The 21,254-nt window shown below is 42.3% G+C and overlaps 1 protein-coding gene across 2 annotated transcripts; it reads left to right on the top strand.

The window, feature by feature from the left end:
• The first annotated feature begins 279 nt into the window (after positions 1-279).
• cbx5 (chromobox homolog 5 (HP1 alpha homolog, Drosophila)) lies at positions 280-5,514 on the top strand. Of its 2 annotated transcripts, none has more exons than XM_059332920.1 (5): positions 280-437; positions 935-1,114; positions 1,531-1,756; positions 2,239-2,339; positions 3,694-5,514. In XM_059332920.1, exons 2-5 carry the CDS (start codon positions 984-986, stop codon positions 3,833-3,835), a joined length of 600 nt encoding a protein of 199 aa, XP_059188903.1. In that variant the 5' UTR covers positions 280-437; positions 935-983; the 3' UTR covers positions 3,836-5,514. The 2 variants fall into 2 exon arrangements, with proteins under 2 accessions (XP_059188903.1, XP_059188904.1); XM_059332921.1 differs by lacking the exon at positions 280-437 and adding an exon at positions 710-827.
• Positions 5,515-21,254: the final 15,740 nt, after the last annotated feature.

The following is a 21,254-nucleotide window of genomic DNA, read 5'->3' as shown; positions in this document are numbered from 1 at the left end:
GATGAAAACTCAATCAAATCAAAATCAGTCTGATTTTTCATTTTACGTTGGAGATGAAGCTGCTTTCTCAGACATTACATCTTTCACTACCGTAACACACACACGGTTATATCGAGAGTGGAGTGTCTATAAACACACCATGTAAATACATTAAAATAACTATTCTCCAAAATATCGAAGAATGAAGTTATAATCATGTGTAGGGGCACAATAGCCACCGAAATGTAGGTCATGTACCGAGCGAGGGGCGGGTACATTCATTGTGCGCCTTTAACGCGCGCTTTTTACGCACAGACAAGCACACAGCACCTTTATATGATCCAGGCTAGATGCTAAAGTAGCTCCAGCGTTGGCCTCGCAGACCCACCGATCCACAAAAGACACCTTATTATCACTGAAGTTACCCGGTCACAGCGGCTATCTACACGTCCAAACGGGTAAGAAAACGATTCGCACACATCTAAAGAGGCTCACAGCTGCTTAAAGGATCGTTCAACATTTGCGTTTTTTGGTATCAACGTTAGCTCTTGTTAGCTTCTTGAAGCGTTAGCTTGCAGGCTACCTGTTTTAGCAAGTTTGCCTTTCATGCCTATTGGTTAGCTAGTTGCTTGGCAAACACAACATGATATCCTCATTCCTATGTGCACGTATTTAAGTATTCTGGCAACAGTATCGATCCTTTAAGTATTTGAGTGAGTGGACAAATACCGTGAGGTCTTCAGCATTCAAATTAGATTAGCATTTTTTTTTTTAGTTTGTCGTGCCTGTTGCAAATTGACGGAACGACAATGGGGTGTTTTTGTTAATAAACGATACAATCCAGCGAGGTAGTGCCTCTTTTGTGCTTAATGTTACATCGCCGAGGGTATCGGCTAAGAATTGGTATCCATATTCTCCTTAACGTTCGTTTTTTTTCTATCATTTTCATATCCAGGGAAGTGCCATTGGCCTGCGACAGCGTAGTGTTCACAACAAACTTTGCTATGGGCAAAAAGTCTCGCGAAGAGGACTCCTCATCCTCTGAAGAAGAAGAATATGTTGTGGAGAAGGTGCTGGACAGGAGGGTGGTGAAAGGCAGGGTTGAGTTTTTCCTCAAGTGGAAAGGATATTCAGAGTAAGTTGTTTTCCTGGCAGTGTGCTAACCATAGATCCAAGCTAACGCTACGCTACATCAACACTGTGTTGGACTATAGCAGAAAATGAATACTGTTTGATGCATTTGCGTTTAATATTAGACGGGACGTTGACTTTATAAAGAAAATGTACAAACTGTCCTTAAGGGTCAGTGATGTGGCTAGCATTAGCTAAGCCAGCTGTAGCATTCACTGCCTTTATTTATTTTCTCTTTTTTTGAGTCTGATACATCATTCACATACATACAAATTGCATTATGTTACCTTTTATTACTGCCCAAAATATAAGGAAATGCATGACTATTTTTTTTTTCAAGTTTCAGCCATCCCTGGTCAGTGCTGTTGATTAAGTTATGGTTTTGCTGCTACTGACTTTCTATGCTGTGGTCTTCCTCAGAAAGCACAACACTTGGGAGCCAGAGAAGAATCTGGACTGTCCTGAGCTTATTTCAGAATTCATGAAGACCTACAAGAAAGGCAGCAGCAGTGGCGGAAGCTCCTCTTCCAGCGGCGGGGCCAGCAAAACGACCCCGTTGAGCCGCTCCAAAGACTCCAGCGGCTCCAAGAAGAGAAGCTCAGATGATGAGGAGGAGGGTGGAAGTAAGCCCAAGAAGAAGAAGGAGGTATGTAGCCGGCAGGGATTGTAGTTCATACAGATAATTTGCATCTGTGAAGTTGACACCCTTTTCAGACTTTGTGTGCTGCACCTCATGTATTCAAAAGTGGCCTTCCTCTTGGGAAAAAAGGATAGCTTAGCTGTTAATTAAAATCTTGTTATTAGTATAGTAATTAACAGCTGATGGGTTTCTTCTCTTAGAAGAGAGAGACTTGCTCTTTTATACATCTCAAAGGATACACTTGAGCATCTTATCACTGATCTATCAAAACCCTAATCTAGATTTCTTTGGCATAAAGTCATGTATTGACTCAGTGGGTTAGTGTTATGAAATAATGACGAATTGCATTTTTTTTCCTGTTAAGCAATTATTCAAATTGAATTCCCTGGTTAAAAAGTAAACACTGAAACAAATGGATCACATGTTAGATGTGTATTTATGCCAACATGCTCTCCATAAAACACATTTTCTGTCTTTGTTTCTTCCAGGATGACATTCTAGTCGCACGTGGCTTTGAGAGAGGACTCGAGCCAGAGAAGATCATTGGAGCAACAGATTCATGTGGAGATCTAATGTTTCTTATGAAATGGTAAGATTTGTTGATACGCTCATCTTAATATTTTTTGCATTGTACAATGAGATGCTGCCCCTTTCGTTGCCATCATCCATCTCTTCATTTTCATCAGTTTTGTGTGGAAGGATGTGCACTGACTATCTGCATCGCAATCAGTGAAGATAAAGTTTCTAGGCTTTCCGCCTCTGCAAATAAATGCTACACATGCCACAAGAGATGGGTGCCATGTGTCAGTGGTTCTGAACATCTGCCATTTAAAAAAATAAAATAAAAAATGAACAACGCAGATAAGTTCGGAGATTTGGCAATTTAAGGTCAGGCTTTACTGCACTTTGGCTGTGATTTTAAGCTGCATTTGAATAGTGAGGATCATCTTAAATTTACTTTGTGAATATCTCTGTGGTTGTCGTCCCCCAACTTTGTCTTTCCACTTAATCAGGTACTTGGTATTCATATTCCCTCTGAATGAATTGGTATCAGTGTTCTTCTGGTGTCTGTTCTTCGACCCCGTTTGCACTGTGGGTGTTGTGTGCAATGCATCAGTTTCCGTCTGTTATACTGCTGCTTGTCATGGCATGATTCTCTTAAATGGCACCTCTCAATGTGCCAGATTGCGACTGACAAATTACCCATTAGCAGCACTAATAGCCTAGCTGTCCATTCATATACAAACAGTAAGCCGAACCATAAAATTTAATGTCATTACATATTAGCTAGATGGATATATGTGTGTGGTACCTCGTCACTCATGCCCGGCTGAGCTCCATTCCAGGTTGTTTGCTGGCTCAAACTGAGGAAACAGTTGTACGATAGCGGTGATTTGCTGTTTATTTATTTAATAAACGGGGTGAACAGGAATCTAAAAAGCAAAATGAATGTTAACCTGGCCAATCCTAAGAAGCTTCACAACCTCCATCTGGCTAATTTACCTACAAGACCCACGATTTCTCATAAATGTATTGTTTTTTGGTGATGAAACATCAAATCCACAAGCACAAAAAATTACAAACCAACTGTTACAGAAATCTCACCAGAAGCAGACTTATTTTCAATATGGTGATTAAAATGTATGCTAAAATAGATTCTTTTTTAAAGTAAAGTTGGCACATCATTTTCACATCCGATTAAAACCATTTGTACATGATGTACGCTTCCAACCCGATGCCAGGGATGTATTGATATTTAATACCGGTCCAATAATGAGTGAAATAGCTTGATGGGGTTTTGTAATTTTAATTCTGTTTTAAGTTTTGACTAATTTGCTGGTGCCTCAGCTGACATCAGACTGAGATAGAATGTCCAATCTGTGCAGAGATGCAGTTCTGGGCTATTTTTAAAGAGACACTTGTTGTTGTTTTTTCTCTTGCAGGAAAGACTCTGACGAGGCCGATCTCGTGCTTGCCAAGGATGCCAATCATAAGTGCCCACAGATTGTCATAGCCTTCTATGAGGAACGTCTCACCTGGCACGAAGACGGTGACAAGAAGGAGAAGGACGCTGTCAGTGCGTGAGTGTACCACCTCAGGAGGAAACCGTACCTCCTCCACTGCAGGGACGAACCTTGAGTCAGACATTTTTCACACCCAAACCTCCCATCCTTGCTCTTCACCATGTAAAACAAAGACAGTAAACACAGCCGTGTTATCTCCAACCATGCCCCAGTGGAGCACAAAGGCCCCAGACTGCTGAGAAGGATCCATCAGACAGGAGGGGAAGCTGAAGCTGACATGGGTGACATGCTACTGGGGAGGGTTTCTGCTGTTCTGTCTTTGTATTCTTTACCTTCTTTTTAATGTTTTTACACATTATGTTTTAGTGCTTTCAGGATACGGTTATGTCAGTAAGGTATGTTGCATCCATGAGCACATGTGGCCATCTGTTAAAACTCCACACCTAGTTTTGAGAGCCAGAGTTGGTGCAAGCTGTGTTAACTATGAGCGTGTCCCATGGCAGGTGCACAACCCTCATCATCATGTCTTTTATCGGCAGTGCACCTCTTTTCTTTAAGAACCCACTAACACCACCGAGGATAAAACCGTAGTACCATTATTCAGGAAGCAACCACCGCAGCACTTTCCTGACTGCATAATCACTTCCTTTTTTAAAAACTTTTTATCTCTTGTAGATTTTTAAGTTTGTCCTGGGTACTGGGGCATAACGACTCAATTTGCAAACTTGGAGACAACAAAGGCCAATTCTGTCTTTATAATGTAGTGATGATATCCTTGTTGATTTTATTTTTTATTTTTTAGAAAATGTCATTTTTATCTCTTATTTCCAAGTTTTAACATGTGAACGTTGTGTTTTTTTTCTTTTACGCTATCGAATCATAAGTAAAGGACAATAAAATAAATTTTGCTCAGTTTTGAACCTTTTTGGTTTTGTTTTTAAACTGCAGTGTTATCTTTGGACCAGTCTCATGTCACAGATTAGAGTTGGACAATCTTCACTGTAAACACATGAACTAAAACCAGCATTCATCACCAGGCTCTGCCACCTTGTGGCTATAACACAAAAATCTTACAGACAGTGTTACCAATCTCTATGATGAAAAACCTGCAGTTTTAATGGTGTTATTGATCTTGTTGGTAATACTTTAATAGTTGTTGTTTTTTATAGTGGAAAAAGCCACTGCAACAATTGGAGTATTTGTTGTTTATCATTGTAATGTTTAATTTGAAACATTAAAAATGGTTTCTGGTAGGTTGATGCATTTCCTGGGCTTTATTGTGACAAGTAAGCTGATTATTCTCTGCGATAAGTATTCCAATTAATTAAGTGAATGATGTTATCTAGCAAAGGGAGTTTAATTCTTCTAAGCTGGAGGCCAGTTTCTGTAGTTTGATCTGCGGTGCTCCAACAGGAATTCTTAGGACCAAATATTTAGTGGCTGCAGACTGATTTTCTTTTTCTATCATTTTCTTGCTTTAATTGGCATTGTGAATGAGGCTGTGAGCTTCTCCCCTTTCATACATAAAGTACATTAATCATATCCCTTTTATATTGCTAAGATTATTGGTTTGGCATCATTTCCTTTCATTAAAAATATGTTGTCCTTTCACACCCTTGAGCTTTGTCCTCAGCTTTTGCCGGTGCAGAATTTTTAAAAAGTAGACTATTTCTTGTGTCAACTAAATGTTACAAATATGTGTACAGTAGCACCCTTTAATAAACATTTTCAATGTTACAAGTTGCTGTCAGTTGGCTTTTGTTTTAAGATAGAAATGCAAATCCTGCAGAGGGAATAAGCTGCTTTAATTTAAACTCGCACCCCAGTACTAAATAAATTACAGAGAGCTGGGAAGTTAAAAAAAATATCAGGATGGAAAATAAACATATTTCCTGGGGAAAAATAAAAACATATGTCACAAATATGAGACCAAATCTTTTTAATGTGACCTCTGTCAAACATGACCATTTTCTGTTTTCTTTGTCAAGGAAAGTGTTTAAAGAGCATCAGCTGCTTTCACACAGCAGATGGCGCTGTTGAACAACACCAGTGCAAAAGTCAGGTACATTTTTATGCAAGTCATTCACAGTTCAAACACTTAAACACACAAACTACAAATCATTAATTACTCTTTTTTCTGAGCAGCCTGCATAGATTATTATGCTTTTTTTTTGACAGGGATGGATAAATGTTAAGTCACAGCTGTCTTCTGGACTTTAATTGGCCGCTGACTATAACTCCTAACATTTGCTGGACCCACCTGTAGTTTCACAAACTGATGTTGTGCAGTGAAGCATGCAGATTTATTTGAAATTCATGTGGAGCTTCTAGAGACACCATGTACAGTATGTCGGACTAAAAAGTGTATTACAGAAAGCACATGAAGAGAGATCCTATAACCCATGGGCGGTCCATGGCATAACAAATTCAAAGAAAAAAATATAATAAAAGGAACCCACAAACTATAGACGAAGACCATACTTCCATTTGATGGGAGTTTTTTTAATGCATTTTATGTTGTAATTAGAAACAGATAGCAATCCATAGAAATGAATAGAGAGAGAGAGGAAGAAACTGAGAATGACATGAAACAAATGTCCATGGCCGGATGTGAACTGAAGACATTATGGTTCATGCATGGTCGGCGCCTTTGAGCCCCGGGCCACAGAGGCACCCCACTTGCATTTGATATAATGATGCAGCCATAAAAAAAAAAATTAGTCAGCACCACAAAGCTTAAATAACAAACCCAACACATAGAATATGTAATGCATATGAGGAAAAGTTTTCCTTTTCTTAATAAAAAAATGGGGGGAGCAAAAAGCTAGACTTCCAAATGTAAGTGCATTATGTCACAGTCCAGCCACCATGACCAAAACAGGAAATTGGTTGTTTAATATAATATATTGAATAGTGTCTCTGCAATGGGGACCTTCTGCAATATCGGTAATAAACTGCAGTAAAGGTTGAGTCTAATCCTCGTTCTTCTCTCACCACCCTCTTTTTCTTTCTTTCTGCCTTTTATCGTGACTCTCTCTCTTTCTTACACACACACACACACACACACACACACACACAAAGTGCTGCTCAGCTACGTCTAAAGTGATGGAATTTTCCTAGCAAAAAGGCTTTTACACTCCAAATGGAATGCAAAGGTCACTAGTAAATTTCCAGCCCCTGGGACCATTAAGCTGGGCAAAGGGAGCGAGCAGCAGGCTGTTTTATGGAGCCTGGAGCTGTCTGCTGACAAACCCAGGCCAGTAGGTTTGGTTGGGAAAGCCACAGTGGCACTCATGGGAGCTCTGCGTGTGGATGTGTGTGGCAAATACAGATGTAGAGGCAGTTCTGGTACATGGTCAACGGGCGTGCAGAGTGAAGCTTCAACGAAGCTAAAAATCGAAATGAGGAAAATCTGATTCAAGCCCTGTGCTAGTAGAGTGTGTACGTTGAATGTGTGGCAGAGTCAGTAGGGAGCTGTCTGTGCTTTGTTTAACAAAGAGGAGTCCGTTTTTCAGGAGGCATGTATAGGTTTTTCACTTTGCACTGAAGGATTTTGCACATTTTAGTGCAGTTTTTTTTAATTGGAAACAATAATACAGCTCTTTGTCAGGAGTGTCTTACAAAGTATGTCCTAAGACTCAATGGAGACAAAATATTGTTACATGTTTGCTGTATGTATATAATTATTAATTTATTTATTAGCAGCAGCCCCCAGCACTTCAAACCTCGTCCCTTCTGTACCAGTAACTTCTAGTGCAAATGAGTTCCTCAGGGTACTGCCCACGGCAGAGGTGGGTCGTCTTGCAGCACATTACACCAAATGAGTGTCGGGGGAGCTGTGGCGAGGGAAGGGACTGCTGCAGTGGGCCTCATCAGTGCTACACAGCTTGTTCAAGGATACCACTAAAACAGCAAACAAATAAATGTGCACTCATACAGATAACACAAACGCATGGCACAAAGTACTATTATATGGTATATGAAAGGAAAAGAAAGATTTGTAGTCTTTCGTTAGTGTCCCAGAGAAACTGTGAAAAATGTCTCTAAAAGTGCTGTAAGTCATGAGTATCACAGAGGCCGATGTAATTTGATGTGGCCTTTCCCCGTGCTGTGATCATGTAGCCACAGCTGCCCAACAGCTGTGTCTCCATTTTCTTGTTGCAACCAGATAAAAAAAAAGTCTGCAGTGATGACTGGCGCATCATTTCTCCGCACAGTGCACTGATCTGTGTGAAGGTGATTGCGTTGTGATGCTCTAATTTGGGTGGCTATCACACTTAATGTGCAGTAAAGCCCCATAGACAAAGCTCCTTGGTTCTAAATGTCCCCTCTACTGCACCACGGCTCTCCCCGCCAACCCTCTGCTGGCTGTGTTTCCCCTTCACCCCCCTCTCCTCCCTTCATCTCCTCTCCCCACCAGGGGAAAGAGTTATAGCTGCCATAAAAGGCAGGTAATGCATTGTTAACTAATTCTGTCTGCTCAGAGCTGATATATCCTCTGCTCTAAATCTCTGTGCTTCCAATAAAATGCAAATGCTAATGCTTGCCCTCCATGAGCTGATATCATTTTTAACAGGCCAGAGGTAAATGCTAGAGGAGGGTGGGGTGGGCCAGAGGTAGAGGGGTTCTGAGGCTTCATGGTACATTTTGGCAGAAACGGGACCTCCAGACCTGATTCAAACACCACTGTCCAACAGCCACGTGTGAAATTGAGCACATGTGGCTGTGGGTGTGCACATGAGACAGCAAGGGTGCATTTTTGACAATCTAGGGTAGCTAACCTGTGAGAAAGCTAGTATGGTGTATTTGTTACTGAGAAACCAGCATTAGAAGCATTTCAGTCAGCACTCATTCACCATCAAATAACACCAATTTGCCTGTGGATGTAATGCATCATATTTCCATGTTAATAGTATTGTCATACTTCGTGTAACCTTGGGCTTCTAAATATTGATCCACTTCTAGATTTTCAATTATCCTGTGCCGTTTTTCTGCCATCTGGTAAGGACCAGTGATTTGTGTTCCTTCATATCTGGAGGCTTGTCCTGTAATTAGACCATAAATTAATTTGCAGAGAGGAGAGTGAGCAGGAAAGATTGAAGGCATTAAGTAAGTCCTCGTGGTTGGAGACAGAAAATCATAGGGAACCACAGCACAGTGTTTTATTCACTAGAATAAGATAATTGGATTACAAATTCCGACACCATAACTTTTCTGTCCCTGCATGTGCCACTTGTTTTTCTTTCAAGTATTTAAAACCATGCTGCTGCTAATGATTGCTTGTAAGTCAGTTCTTCAATAAATGGCTAGAAATCATCCACTGACATAATTATACCTAATTACTTGCAGTGCAGCAGCAAAATGATTAGGAAAAATGGGGCATATTAGTGTCAAAATGTGTGTGAAACTTTGCAGTGAAATGTGCTGTGAATCCATCAGGGGATTTAAAATGACCCCCCACGCAGGCAGACAACAATTGTGTGCTTCGAAAACCTAACTCTTATTTACAGCACAGCTCAAGTGGAGGTCCTAAAAAACCAAATACATCTTGATTGATTTTAAATTGGGAGTATATGCTTTCCTGCAAGATTAGCTCATTGTCCCCCGCTGCTAAATTACACATAGCGATTGTGGCTGTCGCTGCACAGTGTCTAAGCACTACAACTGCTGCTCTTTTTGCCATGTGGAAATTCACATTAGACAAGCCTAAGTTACTCGTTAAAGCAATTAGGAGAAAAATTATGTAACAGAATGGGCTTTTCTCGTGGTGGAAAATGTTAAATCAGCAGGATCTGAGTTTAAAACACTGTATACAGACTACGAGATGTTATAAAGTGAAGGAGGGTGAAGTTACAGTAGAACAAACAGTCAACACTGTAACCTAAAAATGACATTTCAAACAAAACTGCAATGTCAATTACAGGAAAATACTCCACCATAGTATAAGTACTATTTGTAACTGTAGTAAAATGTTTCCTGTCAGTATTTTACTATTATTGATGTTGTTTTAGGTTAATGTCACTGCTGTATTAACCCCTTAGCGTTTCTTTTAGAGGCTGTAGCTGACTCAGTTTTATGGCTACAGAGAAGATATTACTAAGAAGACATAAGAAGATCTAAGGAGTCCATTGGTACACAAACTGTCATTGTATAGTATGCCCTGAAGTGTTTTTAAAAATGCCATAAAAATATAAGGAGAAATGTGGTGTCACATGTCAAACTATAGTATGGTGTAAAAAATATAAAATAAAATAAAATGAAATAATATATATGTGTATATATATATATATATATATATATATATATATATATATATATATACACATATATATATAATTGCATTCTATAGTATGGTGTCAAAACTAAAAAAAAATGTTATACTATACTATGGTGTCCAAAATATTTATATAAAATATAAGTATAGTATGCCTTTAAAAATGTCCAAAACGAAGTCTTGCAAACACATAGTTAACGTTTTGTCAGGTTTCGGGAACAAAACTACATGGTTAGGCTTTAGAAAAGACATAACTGTGACAAGGCTATGCACAGAAGTTAAATTACATTAGTAACTAATTTATTTTAATTGGTGACACAAAATGTAATTGAGAATGCAGTTTCATTGTATGGGAATGTACATTTTTAGGAGACACAGTAGTCTGTCAGTGGAAGCTGCACTGGTGTACCTGCTCTACATGATACCTTTGGTGTTATTTAGGCAAGGCCACAGCTGCCAGCAGACTCTGATCATATCTTGTGGGGCTTGAGAGGCAAGGTCAGCCAACGCAGAGCCCACCTGCTCCCCCATTCTCCATCACACACTCCCTCAGCCCTGGCCTCCCAGAGGAAACACGCCTGACTGCAGCGCTGCTACAGACAGCATGTGTCCCTGAATTTATGATGGCGACTTATTGGCGGCCTTTCACGTTAAAAGTCATCTTGAGTTTCCTAGTCTTGCTGTATGTGTGGCGAGCGTTAATCCATTAACATTCACAGCAGACACGTACAGAGCCTGGCTCTCTTCCAGCCCTGAGCCCTGACAGTGTCTGACCCTCCGCTGACCACAACATTCTCTGCCTCTGCTCCAAGCCATAGCCAGCCTCGACATAATACAGCGCCATAAACTATCTAATGTTACACTGTATATGCACGTGAAGTATTATACGCTTGAGGTCGAATATGCAAGGCTTATAACCGAGTGAGAAGTGTCCAGCTGCCTCATTTTGGCAGAAAAAAATCACATCTGTCTGCAAAACTCTACACATCTTACATTTTAATCGTAAGATGTCAAATGAACATAAAGTTTCAGTCCTTTCTATTTCCATCAAGGATTAGAGTTCAGAGAGGCCATGAAATCCCTAGGATTTTCTGTGGTGGTATTTATTTCAGCAGGAGATGTTGAAGTTCATATTAAGTGATCCACAAGGAATTGCTCTGGCAGAACTTAAAATGCTGCGAGGCTTGCCCAGGCCTCTGAATAGAGAGCTTTCAACAACATGGGCTGGTCTGCTGCTGGAGGTGGCTCCTGGACTGATTATAATTTTAGTGGCTTATAAAGCCTTGATAAATACTTTATAAAGCCACGTTGCATAACAAATCTAGCACATAAAAGAAGGCATAGATGTTACTCCACACTGGATAAAGGGGCTCTTGACAGGTTCTTGAATAGGTTTTATAATTCAATATTACAACCGCCATCCTTGTAAGGGCCCTGTCATCTCTCGAGGCCCACAGGATATATACGTTAAACACACATTCAAGTGCTCACAGTCTAGTCCATTACGCTGATTAGCAGTAAACACATTTGTAATAAAACTTAGTGGAATAGAGGAGGATGGTCTGTGCGCTGATTCATGGTAGAATCTTGGAAAAATATAAAGTGTCGTAGGTGTCATACTTCTGAGGGCGCGGGAGTGATACAGGGCTTTACTTACAGGGTCTGTAACACATACGAGCTAATTTATCCAAACAGCTCATGTCTAAACATTGAGTCCTTCATCTCAAATGTTGGCCAGAAATAAACCCAGGCAAAGCTGTGTGACAGGGCTCCAGTAAACGTGAGAGAATCTGGGAGGCAGAGCAGACCAAACAGATGTCTTTCCACAACATAGACACCTCCTGCTTCTATCCCCCACTTTACCTGACTGTCCATTTGTCTAATTTCCCCTCTCCTCTCATTTAACTGTGCTTGTGTTGCCTGGTTTGAAATCTGTTTGCCATGAACCAAACCACACATTACATAAGCATTGTTGGAAGGGTTTTATGGTCCGTTTTAGCAATTTCTTTTTTGTTCTTTTACCAGGCATCGGTTATTAGAGAAAGAGGAGCGGGATGAAGAAGAAGAAAGGGCGGATCATGTGTTTCCACTTTTGACCTCTCCGCTGTGGCATGTACACACCTGGTTCAGTTTAGAATGCTGTTTCTGTGGAATAGCTGACGGCAAAAGCGGCTGGTGGTTTCATCTGCAGAGCGGAGGTCTAGATGTTTACACCACGGATTCTCTCTAAAAGCCTTTTCTGTGTGTTCTCAAACCTGTTGTCGTGCAGTGAAGTAAAAAAGTCAGTGGTAAACCAGGGCTTGAGTATCCAAGTTGAAACCTGAAGAGAATAGTATTACCTTCAGGCAACAATCTTGTTTTTAAAAAGGTTTCATGAAGATGTTAACAGGCCAAGGATAGTTTTAGTTGGCGAGGCTGCATTACTCTGAAAAATGTCATCTTTAAAAGGCATATTTTAGGCCCAACTGATGTGAAAATGTATGTCAGATGTGTTGCCTTGATGACTTACAGGGCAAAGTAAGGCCACTTCAGACTCTGAGCTACTCATCTGTTTCCTATTGGAGGAAGTGATTCTGGCAGGAAGTTCAGGGGCAGTAGATGAAGGCAGGCTGGGATAGAAGGACGGTTAAATGAGAGTAAAAGGGTAGAGAAACAGGAAATGGCAGTGTGACCCACTGGGTCCACTTACCACCTTGCCAGAACCCCCTGGCCACAGCCAACCTACTGGGCCGGCAGTTTCCATCACCTGCTGCTTCTGGTTCCCCCACATAAATCCAGGTGCTCCTGAATAAAGCTCTCTTTCTCCAGGAGCCACAGGGAGCCGGAGGGGAGGCTGCACGCTGGAGGGGCTGTGCTGCTGCAACAGAGAAGCTCTGCCTCCTCCTTGTGAGAACATGTTGTGGAAAATACTGCTCCAAGTAAGGCTCAGCTAAAAGAGGCAGAGAGCTGGGGATTTCCATTACCCCCCTGCTAGTGCAAAACTCCATTCCTTCATTTTATTAATTCTGTGTTCTAATTAAAAGAAGCCGGACCATTCAATATAAAGTTGCAGCATCTTTTTATTACTGTTTCCTACCTGCGTGAGATTAATATAAACCCAGTCCAGTGGGAGGAAGACTCACAGCCCTCCCCAGCTCCTCACTGCCCCCTGGCATCCTGAATGAGCGCTGCAGCAGCTGAGCTGATAAACCCTAGAAATCATTCCCGACTCCAGCCAGAGCTCTTTACAGTACCTTCAGCGCTCCCTGGTGATGGATTAATGCACTGTTGTTGTCATTTTATTGCCATTTTATTGCCCTGGTGCAATTTACCAGGCTTTATGTTCCTCCGCTGTCCGGCGGAGCAACGCGCAAGCGCACGAGGCCAGCATTCCGAGACAAAGGCCACCGCTCACCCGATCACTGCGCATGCGCACCACACAGCCACCGCTCAACACAAGACACACACACACACAATCTAAATCAAAAACACGATTCATTCAAACACGAATGGGGTACTATTTAAGCGAGCAGATGAAAGCATCAGTAGTGAATCTTTCAGCCGGCTGACGGACTCTACAGTCACCGCTGCTGTTCTCCTTTCTCACCACCGGAGGGCAACATCACTCAGCCGGCCTGCAGCTGCAGCCTGGAGCAACAACAAGCTGCCCTCCAATAATAATGTGTATTAGAATATTCATGCGCGTCTGCTGTTTTAATCTAGTCCGTGCTCGAGCTCTAAAACATTTTGTTTTCTTTGCATTTGCATGCAAAAATAAGAACATTGCCACGAATCTTACTTAATTTATTTTGCAGGGGCCTCATTTCTGGGCGAGCACTAGCTTATTTTCCTGGCAGAGTAGTCACATTTATAGTTAAGACATTGGCTTTTTAAATATCCTTCAATGATAATTAAGTTATAAATCATCTCAACAACCGCATTTAACACATTATAAACAAAGCACAGATTTCAGATGATACTGCAGGTAATTTTAAAGTAAACACACCCATACACGCACGCACGCACACACACACACACACACACACACACACACACACACACACACACACACACACTCTCTCTACATATCTGCTGATCTGAGGTCGTTGTTGCAACATGTGGAAAAGTTTTTTCAGATGTCTCGCCAAACTTTTATCTCTTTCATGCACTTGGAAAACCCGCCTTAAAACCACAGCCAATTTTTTTTTTTTTTGGTTAAAAACACAACAACACTTGGTTTGTATTCTATTTACATGTCTTTATAGTGGCATTGTGCATGTTTTTTTAACAGTAGCCTACTCTATAATTTTACATCTATGTTGATTACAACAAACACAATTTATTGCCTTTTTTAACGATCTAATTGTTATTGTGATGTTGCATGGTTGATTGACACTGACATTTATCTTGTAGTAAATTTTAATGTTATTTAGAGCCAAATGAACACAGTTACAGGTCTAACTATGATCAGATATCCAAGTGATCATGGCAGGAAGCAGCCACCAGAGGGAGCACAGATGCTGCTAAATCTAAGGGAAGTACCATACAGTCTATGGGAAGTACCTGACAATTAAAGAGCACAAGACTGCAACTAAAAACATTAAAGAGATACATCATTGTTCACACTCATCCTACAAAGAATTACCATTGCAGATGGATATCAGCTGCAATGAAATTATTTAAACATCAAACAACTCCAACAACTCCCACCTCTGCCTTAAAATTTATTTCATGTCTCATGTTGCCTGTTTGGTTTAGGGGCGTATGTGGAAGTATGCCTGTGTGTATATTTCTTTCACATTTTCAGTATAAAGTACAATCTTTGCAAGGACCTGTAACCTCAGAGTCTCTTACGCCCTGAGAGGTGCTGATCCATCACTCTTAATGGAAGAGGATAAGTTTCAGCCAGTGAAAGAGAGAACCGACAAAGGCAGGACGATTTATGGCAGACGTAGAAGTGGAACTCCTGGCTGTGGGCCTTGATCTGAGCTGGGCTGTGGCTAGGCTAGGCTAGGCTACGCCCCGGGCCAGGGTCATTCACATGCACTTTCTCACACACAAACACATGCACATACATGACTGCAGGCCCAGAGAACTTCAATCCCTGCACCACATCCCAAAATCCAGACCTTTCTCCTAAGCTTTTGAAGTCCACCCTGCCCCCTTCTTCTGGACCAACTTTTGCACGTCTATCTCCTCAAGTGAGTGGTGAGATCTGGGTGGTGAAATATGGAGTGGAAACCTGTTACATGTTAGCTTAGGAGATAGCCAAGGTGTAAATTATGTGGGAGTCGCTGGCCAGCCTTATTTATGAGAGGCCTGTCAGGTGTTTAGGTGTTGGAGTGAGATGTGCGGCTTAAACCGTTTACTTCGCTGTAAATCAGGTCATACAGGCCACGTCTGTTTGGACGGTGTGTGTTTACGTGTGTGCGTGCCTGTGTTTGAGGCCTTGTTTTTGCTGGGAGGCTATGCAAGGTCGGGTTTTGATAATGTCAAGGCATAGGTGGCTGCTTTGTTGTTAATATGAGGGTGTGTGCATGGGTTTGTAGGTCTGTTTTGACTGGAGGCTATCATGGCCGATACAGATGGGTTGAAACATAAGCTATAGTTAGAGTTATTACGCTGTCTGACGAACAAAGATGCTTTTTATAGATCCCCTCAAAACCTACACCTGCCGTCACCGTTCTACATAATGAGCAAACATGAAACCTACTCAAGACTTTTCCTGTTTCTTTTGTGATGTCCCTGTCTGTCTTTATCTCAGACATATCATGTAGAGGTGGATAGCTGTGAATGTAGCCCATCTGAGGACATCAGGTATCACTCAGCAGGTAGTTAGAGCCGTCAGTGGATGATGGATACCGGCTCTTAGACAGGGGAACTGCAGCAAACAGGTTGCATAGACCCTGTATTTGTTACCATTATTTCCCCACAAGGTGCCGCCTATAGTGTGAGCCATATCTCCCCTTCTGTTCGCCCTATTGTGCGTCCTCTGGCTCGGCCTTGTCTCGGCACACAACAATACATAGCATGGGACTCGGCTGGATCGTTTTGTTCGCCCCAAGTGGGAGAGCGTCAGTCCTTAAAGTGAGACCAAAGGGAAAAGGGGAGTGGAGAGTGGAGGAGACATGAGCCGAGTTAAGGTTGAAAGGGGTTAAGAACATGAGACAGAAAACTCTGGAGAGAGATGGAGAGGATAAAATGAAGGGGCGGAGAGGAGAGGGACAGAGGATGATGTGCTGGAGGCAGGTACATCTGCATTCTCTCCAAACACAGCATAGGACTGTCTGAGGTGTCTCTATCGCAGCAGCACTCTGTGGCAGATTTATGGCCTCTCTTTGTGCATGTGTGTCTATGCATGTGTGTGTAGGAGCAGTAGGGATAAATTGAGAGTTAGAGACACAAGGTACAAGAGAAGAGTGTATGGGAGTAGAGGCGAAGGGCGGCAAGCAAATAGCAGCCATGTTGCATTCCATCGATATCGCAGCCCCCCCTCCCCACCACTGCTATATTTCATCCATCCTCTCTCCCTTTATCCTTCCCTTCTTTCCTCTCCTCTCCGTCTCTGTCTCATCACCCTGCTCTTCACTTGGCGCTCTTGGCCCTTCCATTGCTCTGCCGGGTCCCAGGCTGTAAAGCCCTCTCAGGGGGAAGGGTGTAAATCTGTCTCCCCGTCTCAGGAGATTTCCTGGAGCTCAGCAGACTCAACAAAGCCTAGCCGATGTGGAGGACCAAATGTTTCACACGCATGCACACACACACACACACGCATGCACACACACACACACACACACACACACACACACGCATGCACGCACACACACACACACACAGAAATGTAGAGTCAAAAAAACGTATGTACATTAAACATACATACAGAAAAAGCCAGCATGTGTGCAAACATTCACTCATTCAGCTTGGCCTTGTTTGCAAGCTCCTGTGAAAACAAACAGGTATTCCTCTTCCTTGTCTAGCCAAGTGCCTGGGAAACCACTGTTTGTATTTGTGTGTGTGTGTGTGTCCACAGGAGACCCTACCCCCAAACCTTTTGTCCAGCGGGGCTGTCCAGACGAGCTTGTTGTCTCTCTTTATTTTCTCTCTTCCCCCCTTCTTTTTTCTCCACTCTCCTCTCTGCTTTATTGCACTTGATTCTAAGCGCGTCCATTCCTGAGATGGCTCAGATAGCAGCTGAAGCTAAATTGCCCGTCATAAAGCATCTGCAATAGCAATGGAGCTCTCAGGGTGGGACCGCTGCAAGGGGGTACAAGGCGGTTAGGGCTCACTATGAAAATACAAGGTCCTCTTTTTAATCTTTAAATGTGGAATATGAACTCTGTTTCAACATCCACAAATCATAAGGCCCTTCCTTAAACATTAAACGATTCTGTTGCATGATCGATTTCCTGAGTGCCTCTTAAATCACTTTTATGCATATAATTTTCAAGAACATTTGGCTATTTGAGTGTGTGGGTTTTGGAGAAAAGTGACTGAAAATCAAAAGTAAAATGATCTAATGGTATTTCGGGACGCCGAAATGCTTCTGCATGATACTACTAATTACTCACACAAGACAGGCTAGTTAGAGTGAGATGCTGTGATTTATGAGGGAGTCATATATTTGGCTGTGCTATGTTCCTGTCAAATGTTTGACAGATAGATGACTGCTGGGCTGTAATTGGCCTTCCTGTTTGTATCTTTTCTCATGTAACAACAAAGGCACTTCCCAGCCTCGACTGTAGAGGGTGCACATGTGAAAGTGTGGCCTTGTGTCAGTGAGGTAACAACAGATTTCTTCACAGGAAGAAGAAATAAATGAGAAGGAAAACAAAGTGATGGTTTCATGGAATTGCTAAAGGTAACATAAACAGCAACATCAACAGCAACAGTAACTTGGTTAAAGCAAATTTGCAAAGAGAAAGGGAGGTAGAGAGAAAGAGAGAGAGACAGAGAGAGACAGAGAAAGCAGGTCAGATCAGTTATGTTCCTGCAGGGCTTTGTATTGACTCATCTCTGAAAGAGCATCTGTGTGTGGCATTTGTAGTGAGAAATGTCTCATCATCCAGCCAAAATAATCAAGTGAGCTGCCAAATTAATCTCAACAAAGTCTCTGTGCAGCCAACACAGCAACGTGGCCAACAGATAGAGAGATAAGGATACATTGCTGTAGTGTATTAAAGAGGGAAAATCCCTGTCTGCTTCATACTGCTGTCTGTCTGTGCTATCAAAGCTGTGATATTATTGCCCTGGAACTGCCTGAGAAGGAGAAGAATTCCAAGGGACCACAGGAGCAAGACAGGGCCAGCAGCCTGCTTGGCAGGAGCCCCGGTGTGATCATCATCTATGGGAGGAGTGACGCCCCTCACTCCTGCCTCCCAGCTAGCCTTGCCCTATGACAGATGAGCCCAATGACAGCAGGACGCAACAACCTGCAATTGAACATTCCCCTGCGATCTGTCAATGTCCTTGGTGGCGTTTCACTCTCAGGAAAACACACAGGGACACACGCACCTTCACACACACCCTCACATTAAGTCATTCCCCAAGTATTAGAAGAATCATGGCCCGAAACGCCTTCTCATACTTGTGAAATGCCTCAGATACCTGTTGCAGGTGTCCTTTGAGGTTTGCTGTGCGTGCCTTGCTCTTGTTCAGCGTGGGGCTCATTCTCTCAATTCAAAATTGTTGATAATTGCAGGCTTGCTCTCTGATGGGAACAAGTTGCATTGTACAGTATTGTCAGCTGGTCCTCCTTATGTGTTTGCTGGATTTCAGCTGGAGCGGCGGTTCCCGTCTTTGACCACAAGGTGTCACCTTGCTCACAAAGAGCAGATGGCTTCAAGCATGATAGAGGCTTTATTTTCCGCTTTGGTGGCAGTGCTGTGGTGTATCACGGCAAAATGAAATAGGAAAAATCAAAATAGGACATAAATGTGTTTGCCACATACAGGGCTTAATGAAGTCAGCCTTGCCAGTACATTAGGAACAAAGGCAGCAGAGAGAAAGGCATTGAAGGACAACTCACAAACAGTTCCAAAATAAAAAGGGAGATAAAGTATGAATGGTGAGCCTCCTCAATGAAAAGCAGTTCATCGGTTGTCAAAGTGGAGATTTATTTTCCAAGCAACTGGCTTTTTATGGTCAAGCTCCTCCACACTGGCGAACAGCAGTGCGTTGTAATATGGCATGTAAAGAATGGGATTCAATAGAAGCAGTCCTCCATTTGTCATATTTAAGGGGATAGAATAATGACCATTGGCTGCCTTGTGCTTGAATCGCTCAAGCTGGCTTATTTTTGTGTGCAAAATGGAGGATGAAGATGAATGGACTTCATACATGACTTTGCACAGTCCAAGCTATCATATCATGTCATATAACTTAAACCAATAGCTGGTAGCTTATCATTATCCTAAGCCTAGAGCAGTCACTGGTGCTTTGCTATGTTTCAGTGGAAATTATAAAACAATCCGGCTGTCTACACTTGGTTGTTGCAAACTAATGATCGCTTGGCTTCTCAGCCATAAAAGCATGGTGCAAAATTAATTGTTTCAATCAATCAATTGGTCAATTTCATAGCCATCAAGCTTTGCCCAAGATCATGTGCATTCTCTACCCTTCTCCTTCAGGATGAGCCTGGAGAATGCCACATGATTTATGGCCTCTGTGTGTGCTGCATACATATACAAATGCTATACACACATGCTGACAAGCGTACACACTCGAGAGGCAAACGCATACAAACATGCACATAGACATGCACATTAGCACATCCATGCACACATTCCAAGTGGATGACACACAGCAGGGGGGAGATCACGTGAGGAAGCAGGATGAGCAGAGGGAACTCTTCAGCGAATTGCTAAGCATGCCGGTGACACATGCAGCTAAACATAGCACATGAAACACGACCAGCAGTGATAGACTCTCTACAACTTGTGTATTGTGTGTAACTTTCTACATGCATGCATTAAATGTGCAAATGTACGTGCATGCTCGCATGCATACAAACACATGCACACACACATGCATGCCCATGCATACGTGCATACACTGAAAGCCAAGTGCAGAGGCTTGTTGTTAGCGTGTTGTTCCTGTGCTGTGGCTTGTGGGCCTGTCTGCAGGGCTGATCGATGATCTTTTACTGCTTCCCCAGGATTATCGGTCGAGTTCACCGGGAGGGGAAGGCAATTCATCAGAGCACAGCAGAGAGAGAGAGAGCGGAGAGGGGACAGAGAGAAAGGGAGAGAGGGATAGAGGGAGAGAGAGGCGTGGGGGGCGTCAGTATGAAAATGGAAGGAAAGATAGGGAAAGGCAGGTGGGAGGAAAAACAGAGGGAGAGGAGAGAGAGAAGGAGACTGAGAGAATAAGGAGAGCAAGATGGAGACAGAGGGGAGAAGGAGGAGAGGTGCAGATGTGCCTGGTGATACCGCATCACCTGGAAATGTATGGAAAAGATAGAGGAGCAGACGTAGATAAATATCACTGGATAAAACGATGGAGTGCTAGGGCAACCTTAGATTGAACCCTCCTTATACTGTATATTCAACATCAAACAAATAGATGACACATAAATATATAAATATTGCAGAAATGGTAGGAGCAGTGCTGTTTTTATTGCCGTCAGATGTTGTGTTTTGCATTTAGATTCATTTATTTGACAGCTGAAGAAAAGAATGGCTGTCATTTGCAGCCACATTCTTACAGATGGCAAGGTAGCATCTCCAGAATTATTGTTCTCTTGCTGCTTGGTATTAACTGTGGAATCCTTTAATAGTCTATAATCACATATAATATCACACTTTGAATTAAATCACCCACATATAATTTGTCAAACATGATTACAATTGTCATAGCTCACATACAAAACACAGATGGAACCTCAAGGCAAATTCTGAGACAAATATCACACATTTCAGCTTTTCTTTGCAGACTTTGCTTGATTAAAATTGTCTGTTATAGGGAATCGTCTAAACAGACTTGAACACCTGCAGAAAAAATGCACATAGTCAACTGTTAGCCCAGTTCCCAGAGGTCTCAACTATGTTTGCCCACACTGTAATACATTTTTACACATGTGTTCCGGCTCATTCAGCCCACCGAATGGAAGGAGGGAAAATGAGAGGTGATTCAGCATCACCTTCAGTGGGAGACGGATGATGTGGGGACAGGGACACACAGATGAAGTCTGAAACTGTCTTTCACTCTTCAGGGAGAAGGTCAACACAGTCAG

Source organism: Centropristis striata, chromosome 5, assembly GCF_030273125.1.
Source record: "Centropristis striata isolate RG_2023a ecotype Rhode Island chromosome 5, C.striata_1.0, whole genome shotgun sequence".
NCBI lineage: Eukaryota > Metazoa > Chordata > Actinopteri > Perciformes > Serranidae > Centropristis > Centropristis striata.
This window is presented reverse-complemented; position numbering and strand designations above follow the sequence as displayed.

Bases quoted from the DNA above. Each gene is read 5' to 3' on its own strand.
- cbx5 (XM_059332920.1), top strand. From the start codon at position 984: ATGGGCAAAAAGTCTCGCGAAGAGGACTCCTCATCCTCTGAAGAAGAA. The intron at 1,757-2,238 runs GTATGTAGCCGG...TGTTTCTTCCAG, and splicing joins AGCCCAAGAAGAAGAAGGAG to GATGACATTCTAGTCGCACG. The intron at 2,340-3,693 runs GTAAGATTTGTT...TTTCTCTTGCAG, and splicing joins CTAATGTTTCTTATGAAATG to GAAAGACTCTGACGAGGCCG.